General features: G+C 39.1%; 1 protein-coding gene across 26 annotated transcripts in view; it reads right to left on the bottom strand.

Annotated features, from left to right (window-relative positions):
- nbeaa (neurobeachin a) overlaps positions 1-13900 on the bottom strand; it is a 158548-nt gene that overhangs the window by 32158 nt on the left and 112490 nt on the right. For 17 of the 26 annotated variants that reach the window (XM_055208098.2, XM_055208095.2, XM_055208107.2 and 14 more), the window contains exons 18-26: positions 11032-11140; positions 8982-9063; positions 8248-8371; positions 5389-5581; positions 3588-4601; positions 3197-3414; positions 2759-2912; positions 2087-2110; positions 304-484 (exon numbers count right to left, since the gene is read on the bottom strand). In XM_055208098.2, the coding sequence (XP_055064073.2) occupies positions 304-484; positions 2087-2110; positions 2759-2912; positions 3197-3414; positions 3588-4601; positions 5389-5581; positions 8248-8371; positions 8982-9063; positions 11032-11140 (2099 nt within the window). Of the gene's footprint in view, positions 1-303; positions 485-1134; positions 1281-2086; positions 2111-2758; positions 2913-3196; positions 3415-3587; positions 4602-5388; positions 5582-8247; positions 8372-8981; positions 9064-11031; positions 11141-13900 lie in introns of those variants that run through there. The other 9 variants (XM_055208100.2, XM_073874403.1, XM_055208120.2 and 6 more) reach the window with 3 other exon arrangements.

Raw genomic sequence — 13900 nt, 5'->3', positions numbered from 1 at the left:
ACTTTTAGACCCAAACCCGCTCGGGTCTCGGGTCGGACGTCGGATTTTCAGATCTAGTCCTTAGCAACTGCACCCACTCACAAAAATAAAGCTTTGATATATTTTAAGTAGGAAATTGACACATATATGATCTTTACATAATATCCTATGATTTTGGCATAAAAGAAAAATCTAGAATTTTGACCCATACAATGTATTGTTGTCTATTGCTGCAAATATACAAAAGACAGGTTTTGTGGTCCAGGGTCCTGTATACAAATCAATGACTTTCCTGAAATAGCAACATGCTCACATCATACACACCTAATCGGAGACATTGGCGCATTAGTCCTCCTGACGACATATTTTTTTCAGCCTCAATCTCGCTGAAATTGAGGGAACTGGCAAAGACCAAGACGTCCACCATAGCCATCAGCCTGCTGAGAAACGTGACTGCTGTCTCGGAGGACATACCCTGGGTCGCTTCCACGTTTTCCAGCTCCGTCTGTCACACACACACAGCCAGGGGTTAAGAGCCTTCCTCATAAATATATACATACAAGCACAAAATAATCTTACTGACAATGTGTTGACAGACAAATGTGAAATTGTTGCAAACAATAATGCCAGACCAGTTTTGGGTGACAACGAAAACATGCTTTTGAACTACATTAAACAGCCTATGACAGTGAGCAAGGGTAGTATGCTGGGAAGTATAAGACACCTCAAACCACACAGAAGGAATTGTGTGATCTAAACCGGAGTGATGAAGTTTCAGGGTGTGTGCTTATTAAGTTGTGCACAGGAACACCATTTTGCAACATCAATATTAAAAGTATAACAGTTTAACTGTGTATATTTAAAAAGAATATTTATATTTTTGCAAAGGCTTATAAGAGCACTGAGCTGAGAGATTTTCACTGTGATGTGGGATGTAGGCCCTTTCAACTTTTCCACTTCCAAGTTTATCTACTGCAATAACCAAGCCACTTTAAGTGTAATGTTAAATTCACCTTTTCGCTAAAGTTGACCACAGCTAAACCTTGAACATAATCGATGTTGAAAACTGGGAACATGCTTGTTGCTAGGTGACATATTAGTGGTGAATAAAGGAGTGCATAGTGGGTATTCATAAAGGTGGCAGCTTCGACCCACCTCCACCCCTGTGCCAGAGCTTCCTGGCAGGCTATTAACTTCACTGCATTTTTTCACTTTCTGTAAGCCAGAACTTTTCGTCTTCAAGACGAACACAGAAGAACAAATGAAGATGACTTTAATAAAAGACCCTTAAATGTTAGTTAGTCGGGGCTTATTATAGTTACATTGTGTGTGTTTTAATTTAAAGGTCACGTTCCTTCTGATCCCATTTTTAAACCTAGTTAGTGTGTAATGTTGCTATAACAGCATAAATAATACATGTAAAATGATAAAGCTCAAAGTCCACTGCCAGGCGATATATTCTCTTTAACAGAATTCGCCTTTTAATGCTTATAGCGAACGGCCGGTTTGGACTACAGCCCTCTACTTCCTGCTTTAATAGAACAGTTTTTGACTAAACTCCGCCCACAGTAATACGTCAGGCACCAGCTAAGCTAACGGCAAGCTAAGCTGCTATCGAATCATAACACACTAAACAAACTACACAATCAGAACTCAATACGTATTTCTAAAGGAGGAACTTCATAGAACAAGGAAGACATCAGCCCGTTTTGAGGACAGTGAAAACAGCGCTATACAGATAAGTAAATTGCGTAAAAAATACCGCTTTTTTACACGTGAAACATGAACACATGATTTATTGCGCACTGAAAACGCAATCAAAGCTTCAAAAACACAAAAAGAACGGGACCTTTTATTTATTTCATTTTTTTGTAATCATTATTTAGGTCAGACTATTCAGGTTTGCCATGTATATCACACTTCAATGACGTAACACATTGACATTAGAAGGTTCAAAAGTAAGTGAAAATCAGTAAAATGATCAATTGATGAATGACAGAGAGTTGAAATGATGGCCTTGTTTTAAAATGCACAATACATGTGCTTTATAAAAGTTAAAAATGTTAACACAAATGAGACGGTGAAAAGTAAATAAAAGGGAACTTACAGGGTTCGGATTAACCTTAGAGCTCTGCACATGCAAAAGAGAAAAACAGAGAAAAAGAGGAAGAGATTCATGGAGAGAGAGAGAGAGGAATTAGAGAAAGAATACAGACAACATAAAGAAAACAAAGAAGCTGTTAAAAACAACAGGGTCAGTAACAGAGAAGAGTTTAATAGTTAGAAGTTTGAATAAAATCTGCCAGAAAAAAATGTTAGGTTGGGTAACATGCCAAAAAAAGGAAAAACAAAGCAGTTAATTGTTTTCATATCAGGAAAAGAGCTCGGGATCAGATCTGCCGTTTGAAGCACTTGAAGTCTTCCCTTTCTAAACATACTAATCTGAAATTTTATCAAAATAATAAAATAATCACCATCAGTTATTAAATTAAAATGACATTCAAAAACTAGAATAGAAAGTCTTTTCCCAGTTTCACCTATATTAAGAAGTTTGCAGCTTTCCAAATCATTAACTTTGGGCCAACCCCCCCACTAAAAAAAGCAGACCAAGCTCTCAAAAACATTTTGGCTTTCTTTATTAAACTAAAGTACAAGTGAAAATAACTTCATGTGGTAAGTGACAGCATCTGCGTCTTGTGTTAAACCCAGAGCATTTTATTTATTGTAAGATGTTGTACTGGTATACACAGGCACCAGGGGGCGCTCATGTGACACTTACAGAAGGCGAGGTGGCAGCAGAGAGCAGGGGCAGGATCCCACCACATGCGATGATGATGTTATCAACCATCTGAGAAATGAGGTGGATGGTGTTGTGAACAAATATAATGTTCTCGTTACTGTTTACGAAGTCCATGACCGATTTTGTCGAGTGGCTGAGAAAAACAGAACAAAAGCAGGCAGGTTTAAAGTAAAGCAGTGTGACAATTGCACAGCATGACAGAAATGTCTCAATTTGAAGTAAAATACTAAATGGAAATACGTGAAGGCCTATGATTTCACAAAAAATATTGGTATTAACCAATCAGACTTGAGGGACAGGGAATGGTTACGCTAAGGGCTCAATTTAGCATTATTTACGGTTAGCATTATAAACAGGCTTTGGATTGTTTGTCAAGATGATGAAGCATGGCAAAACTATTGATGGGTACACTTGTACCTCCTCCACATGTGAACGTCGCTCTCCAGGGCGAACAGCAGGTCGGTGAGAAGACGCTGGTGCATGGGCGACCACTTGAATTCTGGGATACGGAACATGGTGGTGCGAGGTCCGGGGCTGAACTGCCGTCGTTGTTCCTCGGTCATCGGCATGCCACGAAAGCCCAGATCCACACGGAGGTCCCTCTCCATCTGACTCGAGAGGCGGCCATGAAGAGCCTGCAGAAAAACGCTCATTTGTTCATAAACCTTTTTTTGTATTTATTTGAGAGAAGAAGGTCATACAGGTGAGTCAATAAAGGGAATTTTATTTTTAGGTAAACATCGGAGGAAACCATTGCTTAACAAATGCAACAACAGTGATCCATAAGAAACGAAATAATAATTCACACCTGCGTGGTGGCTGTGGTCTGAATCTTCTTCATCTCTTTGTCCTTTCCATCGTCAGACCTCTCCGTGTCTGATGTGGTGCTGGCTGCGTCTCCAGCGCTCTTTCCAGCCCTCGTCTCCCCGACATCTTGCTCTAAACACTCTGCTGTCCTGGCCGCAGCTTGGGCCTGGGCCTCCGCCAGCGTGCTGATGTCTACCAGGGAGCTCTGCAGCTTAAACCCATCATCATCTGGCAGGCCACTTGGGGTTTGGACCAGGTCTGAACCACAAGACGTCATGTGAGCCAAAAGGCTAAGATCATCACTGGCGCTTGAAGTGTGTGGAGTGGTCGAGCAAGGTGGCTGTTCGGGACTGGGCAACACCAGGGGCTCCGTCGACGCCAAAGAGGGAAGCAGCTTCTCGTCTACTTTGGGGAACAGGAAGCCGTTATTGCTGGGCACGCTGTCCTTTTCATCCGCAAGTGTGATCAGAGGGCCTAGGTTACCGTTATCTTCTGTCAAACCCACAACATTTTCCTCTTTGGGGACAAGGCTCCCATTGAGCTTGTGAACCACTGCACAATAGGCGCTGTCCAACAGAGAGTCGACTTCCACCAGGGGTCCATTCTCCATGCCTCCTCCTCCTCCCAACACCTCCGGAGACAGATCCAGGTCGTCCAACTTGACCTCCGTTGCCTCGACCTTCTCCGCTTTGATATCCACCAACAAGTCGTGGACTTCCACTCGAACCCCTGCGGCCGTTCGTTCGGCCTCTCCCTCCGGACCTTTGCCTTCGGCCAGAAGGTTTCGCGAATCTGCGTTCTCTCCGTAGTCCACCTCGCTCTCCGGTGTTTGTGTTTGAGATGTATCGTCGATCTCACGGATCTCCAGGTTTCCGTTGACGGTGGCAGGTTGGGCGGAAAGGCCGGAAATAGTGCTGACCGAGCCCTTCTTGCCTTTCTTGATGTTCTCCTCTTCCTGTCGCTGGTATTCCTCATACATCTTCGCCAGGTACTCCTTGTGTGCTTCATAGGTCACCTTAAAAGGTCAGCGACATGGAAAGTGTTGTAAGGCATTTGGTCTAAAAATATACGACAGCCATTGTCTTGCCATTGCTCAACTGTCCAACCAAAGATACTGGATATAACAAGATTGGGCACTGCAATTAATGAATATGGGAAAAGTGGCCAATTGCAACATTCAATATGGCTGGTCTGGTGACCAATCATAAATCAATAAAGACAATTATTTGGAGGAGAAGCTCTAAACAGAGTCTCGTAAGGCTCTTGCCAACTTGTGAGCATGCGCAGTAGCTGAAGCAACCTCGAATTCGAGCTTTTGGTACAGTTGATATCAGGTTTACTATTGGTTGGAAATGTGTTGTTTAATTGCGATTTTAGCGATATGTGTCGCATTCAAGTAGACAGGACTTTTTTCTTGCTTGACTGAAATATCTGCCCGTAGGCGTTGCAAACATGGCCGCTAATGGCAAGTCTTCCTTAAAAGGTTCTCATAAAATGGTGTCGTATTTTTGGACCCTACTGTATTAAAACAATTGTTTTTTTTTGTACCATCTTAGTTGTGCCATTATATGGGTTCTATTCCATAATTGCAAAATTTTTCTCAATGAGCAAAACAGGTTGATCAGTGTTTTAATTAAATTAGATGCTATTATCGTTAACATGATTAATATACAAAGTCGGAGAGTAGAAATGCTTAACCAGCATTCATGCAGAAGAAAGGCATTAAAACCCATTAAATCTCCTATTACATAACAAAGTACACAAAGGAAAGAGCTAAGAACCGTAGATGTGTTTTCACTAACCTTGGAGTGGGCGATAGATAGTGTGTCCACCCACACTCGCCATCCTCCCCACTCGTACTTGATGGCATGATATAGCAGGATGCGGAAAATGTTGTAGACCATTTCGGTGATCTTCTGCTCTTCCGGGTTCTTCGGGTTAATGTAGCCCAGCGAGAACATCCAGTCCTGCCACACTGAACACTGCAGCAGACATCTACACACACAAGAATGACAAATATGACAAATTAGATGAAATGCAGCAATTATTCAGTCATGCAGAATGTTAACAGATATAAAAGCTCGGCTACAATTTAACACCACCTGTTTTTAATGATAGCTATATTTGGAATAGCACACTGCATATTGAGCAATACACAGAGAAAACAAAAAGCATGTACAACAGTACACCACCATAAATAAATTATACATTATCATGCTACATTGTATCGCATTAACTTATAACAGGCATGTTTAATTCTGCAAATGGCATCTACTGTCATCTGAAATTAATATTTTGCATGTTATAAATCTATAATAATAGATGTGCAAGTACTTTTAAATGCTGGTTGGATAAAATAGTGACAAACCCATGCATTTCGGTTTAAATTAACCAATGCTAGGCTGTTTCAACCCAAAATTGACATTTTCTAGGTTAATTTTAACCAGTGATTGGGTTTGTCTATATTTTACCAAACAATAGAACAAACCAGCATTTAGTGTATGTAATTTCTGCCAAACAAAATAGCAAAATAAAAGCTGCTGCCATCTTTTGGAACCATCTTTTTGATATGCATACAGTATGCAATTTGATTTGCATATTTGCTTAATAGCACTATAAAATTAACGTCCTGTTTACAATCTTACAATAAAAAATGCTGGATTATTTTAACCCGGTGTTAGATAAATAATGGAAAAATCCAGATGTTGGGTTAAATCAGTGGTTCTCAAACTGGGGTGTGTGAAATGGTGCCAAGGGGAGCCAGTTTTATGACATTTTTAAAATTAATTTATCAAAAATTCTGGCAATTAAATCTCAGAAAATAAGGCTAGTAACCAACAGCACATCATTGTATAGTCTAATGTTTTGTTTAAATCCAAAAGTTTCTTTGGGGGGGATGCTTTTAGGGGAAAATTTTTGAGAACCACTGGGTTAAAGTAACCCAGAAAAATGGGTTGTTTTAACCCATTGTTAGGTAAAATATAAAAAAAAATTGTGTAAATTTAATCCAACGTCCCAAGTTCGTCCCTTTTTGACCCAATAGTGGGTTGAAAATAACCCAGCATTTTTAAGACTGTACAAACAACTTTTACAGCTAGTACATCTTACGAAAATGTTGATACACAGGCTTCTTTAATAGCCATAAGTGAATGTATAAGTCTGATTGTTTTTGCATACTTGTATAATACAATATGTCTATATACTGTATACTATATATATACCAGTTTTATCTTTGCCCGTACTTTACTTTCCTCTATTAAAGATTTTGTCATATTACAGAAAAATTTTATTAACTGCCCAGCCAAATTTTAATAATAAAAAACTGGTAAATAAAAATAAGCATGATTCTCTGCTCTCAAACTCTGGGGCGTGGCCATTGTCGGAGCTGAAACCACACCCACTCGCAGGAATGCTGTCATCTCTCTCAACTTTCAAATAACACTACAACCTGAATGGATGCTTGCGATCGTGTTAGGGGCGGGGCAATGCTTGGTGGCTCCAGTGCATCATCAAGCCACCGTTTTAGCCCCGCCTAAATAATCCGGAACTTGAAAACTGTTAAACGGTGTAACTCCACAATTCGTTATATAATGTTTATACGTTATACGTTTATAATGTGTTTAGAAAAATTCTCTAAATTGACTTTAAATGGACTTTAACTGTAATGGGCGTTTCACACTGTAAACGGCTAGCTGCAGAATCATCGCATGGCTACAGCTTTTCTTGAGTAGTGGAAGCGTTTTGTGCAGCATTTTGTGCAAATATGTTTATCTTTAACGGCACCTGTCATGAAGAACCATGTCCGCAGAAGGGGCAAAATTTTGGGTGCACGAGCAAGGCGTGCTCCACATCCACCTCTCCTACTGAAAATCAACTAAACACTTGCGACTGCCGCGTATCATGTAAAACGCCTGTAAAGCTGCTGTGATACCATATAATATTCTGAAAAGCGCTATAGAATTAAATTCAATTTGAAATTGAAATGCCTTAATCTTTTTTGCACAGAACACAAGCGGAACGGTTCCACGTCGAGCACTGTTTCTTCACCAATCCCATGTCTATGTGAAGGGCGGCAGAAAAACATTTGAAGAAGAAGCAGCGATTACGACTGCTCCTAGTCTCTGAAAATATTCCTCCGATCTTGGACGGCTTGGCATTCCCGGCACGTCTGCTCACTTCAGAAAGCCGGAGTTGTTATAGAATATAGAAACGAGCAGCCCTACTTCACTGCTAAAATATGCATTGTGATTTTGGTATGCAGTTGGGGTAACCATGGCAGCAGTTAACTGACTGGACCTGTGTGCATGAGGATCTGTGGGTTTGTTTAGGACAGACGCGTGTAAAAACTACAGCTTGGTAAACTAGGTTAACTCAAGTCAAGCAGGTGACACAGTCAGGTTTAGTCTGTTAAAACAGAGAAAAAGTGCCACATTTATGCTTCAAAGCATTCATTATGACACTAATTGATTTAATGGGGGAAGCTGTCTTTCCTACTGTTAGGGTGATGCTAAATGTTTTTGATGTTTGCGTATGACTGGCGTACACTGTAGTGGGTGCATATGTTTAAGTTTTTTTTTGTGAATATGCATGTAGAGTAAAATGTACAGTCTGTCTGTCTGTCTATACATATTTGGGTTTGCTTGTGTCTGTAATTGGCTCACCGTCTGTTTTCTCTGCTGTTGCTGAAGAGTTTGATCATATCGGACAGGAAAAGGCGTCGTACCTCCATGAGCTCAGCGCTGGGGGAGGAGCTTTTTAGCAGCGTGGCCACAACCTTCAGAATCACTGAGATACAGGCAGATGTGTGATGAGAAAAAGATGAGGAATAGGACACACATGCCACAGCAGATGCAAAATTTGAAGTGAAGTGAATGATGGATGTTAACTCTTTCCCTGCCAGTATTTTTTTTTTTAAATTGGCAGCCAGCGCCAGCATTTTTATGATTTTCACAAAATTTTAATGCCATCCAGAAAATGTTCTTCTTTCAATATATAAACATACAATAGATCAAATGAAAAAACATACCCTCTGCTTCAAACAAAAAAATCATCCTACCTTCATTTGTTCTCTTTTTGTCACCTTTCAAATATGGGTATATTTCTTAAAAAATACCAAATTTTGAGCAAAAAAAAATTGCGTTTTTGTGAATGACTTTTGAAAGGAATTCGATTCAGAGCGATGATCAAAACATACACAGAGTTTGAACTGTTTGACCTGAGGGGTTGCTTCTGGGTTTTATAAGTTGGGTAAGAGCGCCATCGGGTGGATAATAGCAGAAATACGGATTGACTGAAAAACTCATTGGCAGGGAAGCGTTTTCTCTTAATTGACGAGATAACTCGTCAATGGCGGGGAAAGGGTTAAAGAGCTGTAAAAGTATCCACAGACACTTACTGGGATTTTGGATCTTGACTGTAGAATCGGGTTCTGGGTGGGGTTTATGTACCACCTGAGTGCAGACCTGTTCTGTTAAGATCTACAGACATACAAAATCACTTTAATAAGGCCAGAGTTCACCATTCTTTTAATACAAATAATGCAATATAAAAGAAATTGAATAATAAAAAAATAAAGAAGAGCTTTAAAATTGTACTTTTGTGCATTTGGCAAACGCTTTTTTCCAAAGTGACACAGTGCATTCAATGCATAAATTTTTAACCAGTATGTCAGCATCAGTGTGTTCCCTGGGAATTAAACAAACAACCTTTTGCACTGCTAACTCAATGCATTAAGCCTTAAGAATAGTTGTAGCTCAACTGGTAGCTTGCACTGCACTAACAGTGCAAAGCACATGGGTTCAATTCCCAGAAAATGCTCATACTGATAGCTTGAATGCTCTGTTAATTCTTTTTGGATAAAAGCACCCATAAAATGCGTAAATTGGTCATTTTACAAAAAAAGTGGAAATGCTTGTTCCTAGCTTTTGCAGACCCCTTAATCATTTAATTTGACCCAATAATCCCATAATGATATATATTTAATAAATATAGACTGTCCTTAAAATGATGAGAGAGTTTATTTATTAAATTTTCTTTTTTTTCCTTTTTTAAACTTTTTTTAAATTGCCCTGTCCCTTTGATCATACATGGAAGTTGAACTGTGTACTTATTATTTAAAACCATGTTTTTTAAAAAACCAATCTAATATACAGTTACCTTTAACTTTGTATGAATTTACTACAACACTGAAATGGTAAAAATACACTATTATTATGAATTATATCAAATAAATATTTGTCCCCTAAATAAATTTATGTCATTGGTGTTACCCTGCACAAAGCACTTTTATTTTGATACAATGCATCAGCTCTTTTAAGTTTTTCATGGGTCAAGAGGTCAGTGAAAGAAGTGCAGTGGAGGAAGGCAAACGGTTTTTGAGATGTCTTACCTTATTTGTCTAAAATATCATAATATATCTAAGAATTTTGAGATAAGATTTTTTGGATGTCAATAGTGTTACTCTTTTTTTATAGCTGGGAGTGTTAAGATCTTTACATAAAAATACATTATACTGAATAAGTATGTGATTGTTACATCTCTGATGAAATAGCACATGGCTAATGGCAGCCATTTTGTTAAAATATTATTTTTTTTTCGGTAAATTGTCATTGGTGTTACCACCATTGGTGTTACCGTCATTAGTGTTACTTCTCTAATGAGTACTTCCTAAGCACTATTCCTTTAACTGACCAATATAAAAGCATAAAAACAAAACAAGATGGAAAATTTTATGAAAGTTTATAAGTTTTATCATATTCATTATCTATTATTATATTCAGTTTTTGTCATTGGTGTTACATTGTGTCATTGGTGTTACATTGTGTCATTGGTGTTAAACCAAGTTTTGGTGTTATGAATATATTTTCTTGTACTTTCTAGTAATATTTTGTTGTTGATATGGGATGTAAGACATTGTTGATATTTCAGTCTTTGCATCAAAGTCTTTTTGGTTGAATATTTTTGTTTTTGTTGGTTTTAAAGAAAAAAGTCAAACTGAGAATCAAATAATTTCTTACAATGCTGTGTAAAGATGAAGAATTTAATTAAACAAATATTAATAATCAATTATTTTTCTTGCTGTTATCATTCCTCTACTCAACCTTTAACTAAATACACAAAAAATATTTAGTATCAACATTAATGTTGTTTAAATCACAGGTAACACCAATCACAAATAAATGACTCATGGATTCTTTATTAAAATGTATTAAAAAGTTAAAAATAGATTAAGCTCCCCGCTTTGCGTATTCATAGATTTGACAAGTTAATTCATGCTATTAAAGAAGTTTTGGGTATGTTGAAAGAAGTTCATTTAAGCAAATTTCCATCACCCAAATTCCACCTTTTCTGTAGAATGACCCAAATATTTAAAAAGGCATGATATCAAGAAGTCTATCGGAAGCGTTACTAAAAATAAATCCGGATGGCTCAGACAGGGTAGATACCTCATAAAGTGTGTTGTAGGTGGTGATGGTCACAGTGCTGGTGTGCATCATTAGTCGTTCTCCGAGCAGTGTGAAGAGACTGTGTGTGTGCATAATCTCCACCTTCCTCCTGCACACACAAAAACACACAGCGGGAATGAGATAAGAGATGCATGTGTTGTGATGTTTGTGGTGACATTGGAGAGACGCAGGCAGGTATAAACTCGCTCACAGCTTCAATTTCACCGCATACACTTTCGCACCATGAAGATCAATGAGGGGACGCATGGTACTGACAGAGTGACGCGATTGAAACTGACATGGGCTCCTCAAGGGCACGTCCACTTCTTACACACATACACACACAGCTGTAAATGGCCCTCTTCCAGCCTCTCAGAAAGGACTGCGATCCCATCACATGACAGAACAAAGGGTGATGGTTGAATAAACATTTAATTCACCTCTTAGATTCATACTAAAGGCTGAATGACATGAATGTTAAATATGTGATACGCCCATACAGTCATGTGTAAATGGGCGTGTCATACAAAGTCAAATTTATAAAATAGAATTATACATAAATATATTTAAAAAAATATTTTTTTCATAGAGCAAGAGAAAGGATTGAAAAAGATGGAAGAATAGGAAACTGATTACATGAGCACCATGACTTTGGATAACCTTCACAGAATTGGCTTTTTTTGCATTGCCATGCTGGATACAGACGCTGTCAGAGTGATTATTTCACCATTCGCCTGTGTACTTAAGTCTGTCTGACAGTTACGAAACTTTCACTCTTCCCCTTCTGAAAGGGCAGGTAGCCGGGTCATTCCTGTTACATTGTACCTTTTGAACCCTGTGACTAAAAACGTAAAAATACGTAGATGTATTAAAGGATTAGCAAGACCTTAAGAGCCACAATGTGCTTAAACTAATCATTATTTATAATAATTAATTATAAGAAAATTATGCCTTAAAAATCTTTTTAAAAGGGATAGTTCACCGAAAAATGACCAGAAGACCCATTGACTTCCATATTAGGAAAAAAGAATCTATAAAAGTCAATGGGGCTTCTAATTCCTCAATATAGACAGACAGACAGATGGATATACGATTGATGCATAGACGGACAGATGGATAGACTGATAGATGGACTTATGGATGGATGGATAGACTGATAGATGGACAGACAGACTGATGGACGAACAGATAGACAGATGGACAGACTGATAGACAGACAGACGGATAGGCTGATGGATGGACTTATAGATGGATAAATAGATAGATGGATGTATAGAGGGACAGATGAATAGACAGATGGATAGATAGATAGATAGATAGATAGATAGATAGATAGATAGATAGATAGATAGATAGATGGAATGATAGACTGATAGGCGGACAGACGGACTGATGGACAGACTGATGGAGAGACAGACAGACAGACAGACAGATAGATAGGCAGACAGATATATAGACAGACAGACGGACTAATGGACAGACTGATGGAAAGACAGACAGACGGACGGACAGACAGACAGACAGACAGACAGACAGACAGACAGACAGACAGACAGACAGACAGACAGACAGACAGATGATGGATATACTGATAGACGGACAGACAAACTGATGGACAGACTGATGGACGGATAAATAGATGGATGGATATATGGATGGATAGAGAGACTGACAGACAGACAGATAGACTGATGGATGGACTGATGGATGGACAGATAGATAGATGGATGGATAGATGATGGATAGACTGATAGATAGATGGACAGACGGACTGATGGACAGACTGATAGACAGATAGACAGACAGACAGACAGATAGACTGATGGATGGACTTATAGGTGGATAAATAGATAGATACATGTATAGAGGGACAGATGAATAGACAGATGGATAGATAGAGATTAATGGATGGATGGTTGGATGGACAGACAGAACGACAGATAGATAGGCAGACAGATATATAGACAGACAGACGGACTAATGGACAGACAGATGGAAAGACAGACGGACAGACAGACAGACAGACAGACAGACGGACAGATAGCTAGCTAGATAGATAGATAGACAGACAGACAGATGATGGATAGACTGATAGATGGACAGACAAACTGATGGACAGACTTATGGATGGATAAATAGATGGATGGATATATGGATGGACAGAGAGACTGACAGACAGAAAGACAGACAGACAGATAGATGGATGGATGGATAGATAGATGATGGATAGATTGATAGATAGATGGACAGACGGACTGATGGACAGATTGACGGACACAGACAGACAGACTGATGGACCAACTGAGAGACAGACAGACTGATGGACAGACAGACTGATAGCCAGACAGACAGATTGATGTATGGACTTATGGATGGACTTATAGGTGGATAAATAGATAGATGCATGTATAGAGGGACAAATGGATAGACAGATGGATAGATAGATGGATGGAGGAAGGATGTATGGATGTATGTATGGATGGATGGATAGACAGACAGACAGACAGACAGACAGATAGATGGATGGATGGATAGACTGATAGGCGGACAGATGGACTGATGGACAGACAGACAGACAGACAGACAGATAGGCAGATATAGACAGACGGACTAATGGACAGACTGATGGAAAGACAGACATACAGGGAGATGGACAGATTGATGGATGGACTTTATGTATGGATAAATAGATAGATGGATGTATAGATGGATAGAGGGACAGATGGATAAACAGATGGAAAGATAGACAGACAGACAGATGGATGGACTGATGGATGGATGGATGGACGGACAGATGGACAGACGGATAGATGGATGAATGGACGGACATATAGAGATATAGATAGATAGCTAGATGGATGGATGGATG

Source organism: Misgurnus anguillicaudatus, chromosome 12 (assembly GCF_027580225.2).
Source record: "Misgurnus anguillicaudatus chromosome 12, ASM2758022v2, whole genome shotgun sequence".
Classification (NCBI taxonomy): domain Eukaryota; kingdom Metazoa; phylum Chordata; class Actinopteri; order Cypriniformes; family Cobitidae; genus Misgurnus; species Misgurnus anguillicaudatus.
Note: the sequence above shows the minus strand (reverse complement) of the source record. Positions and strands in the feature narration are given on the sequence as shown.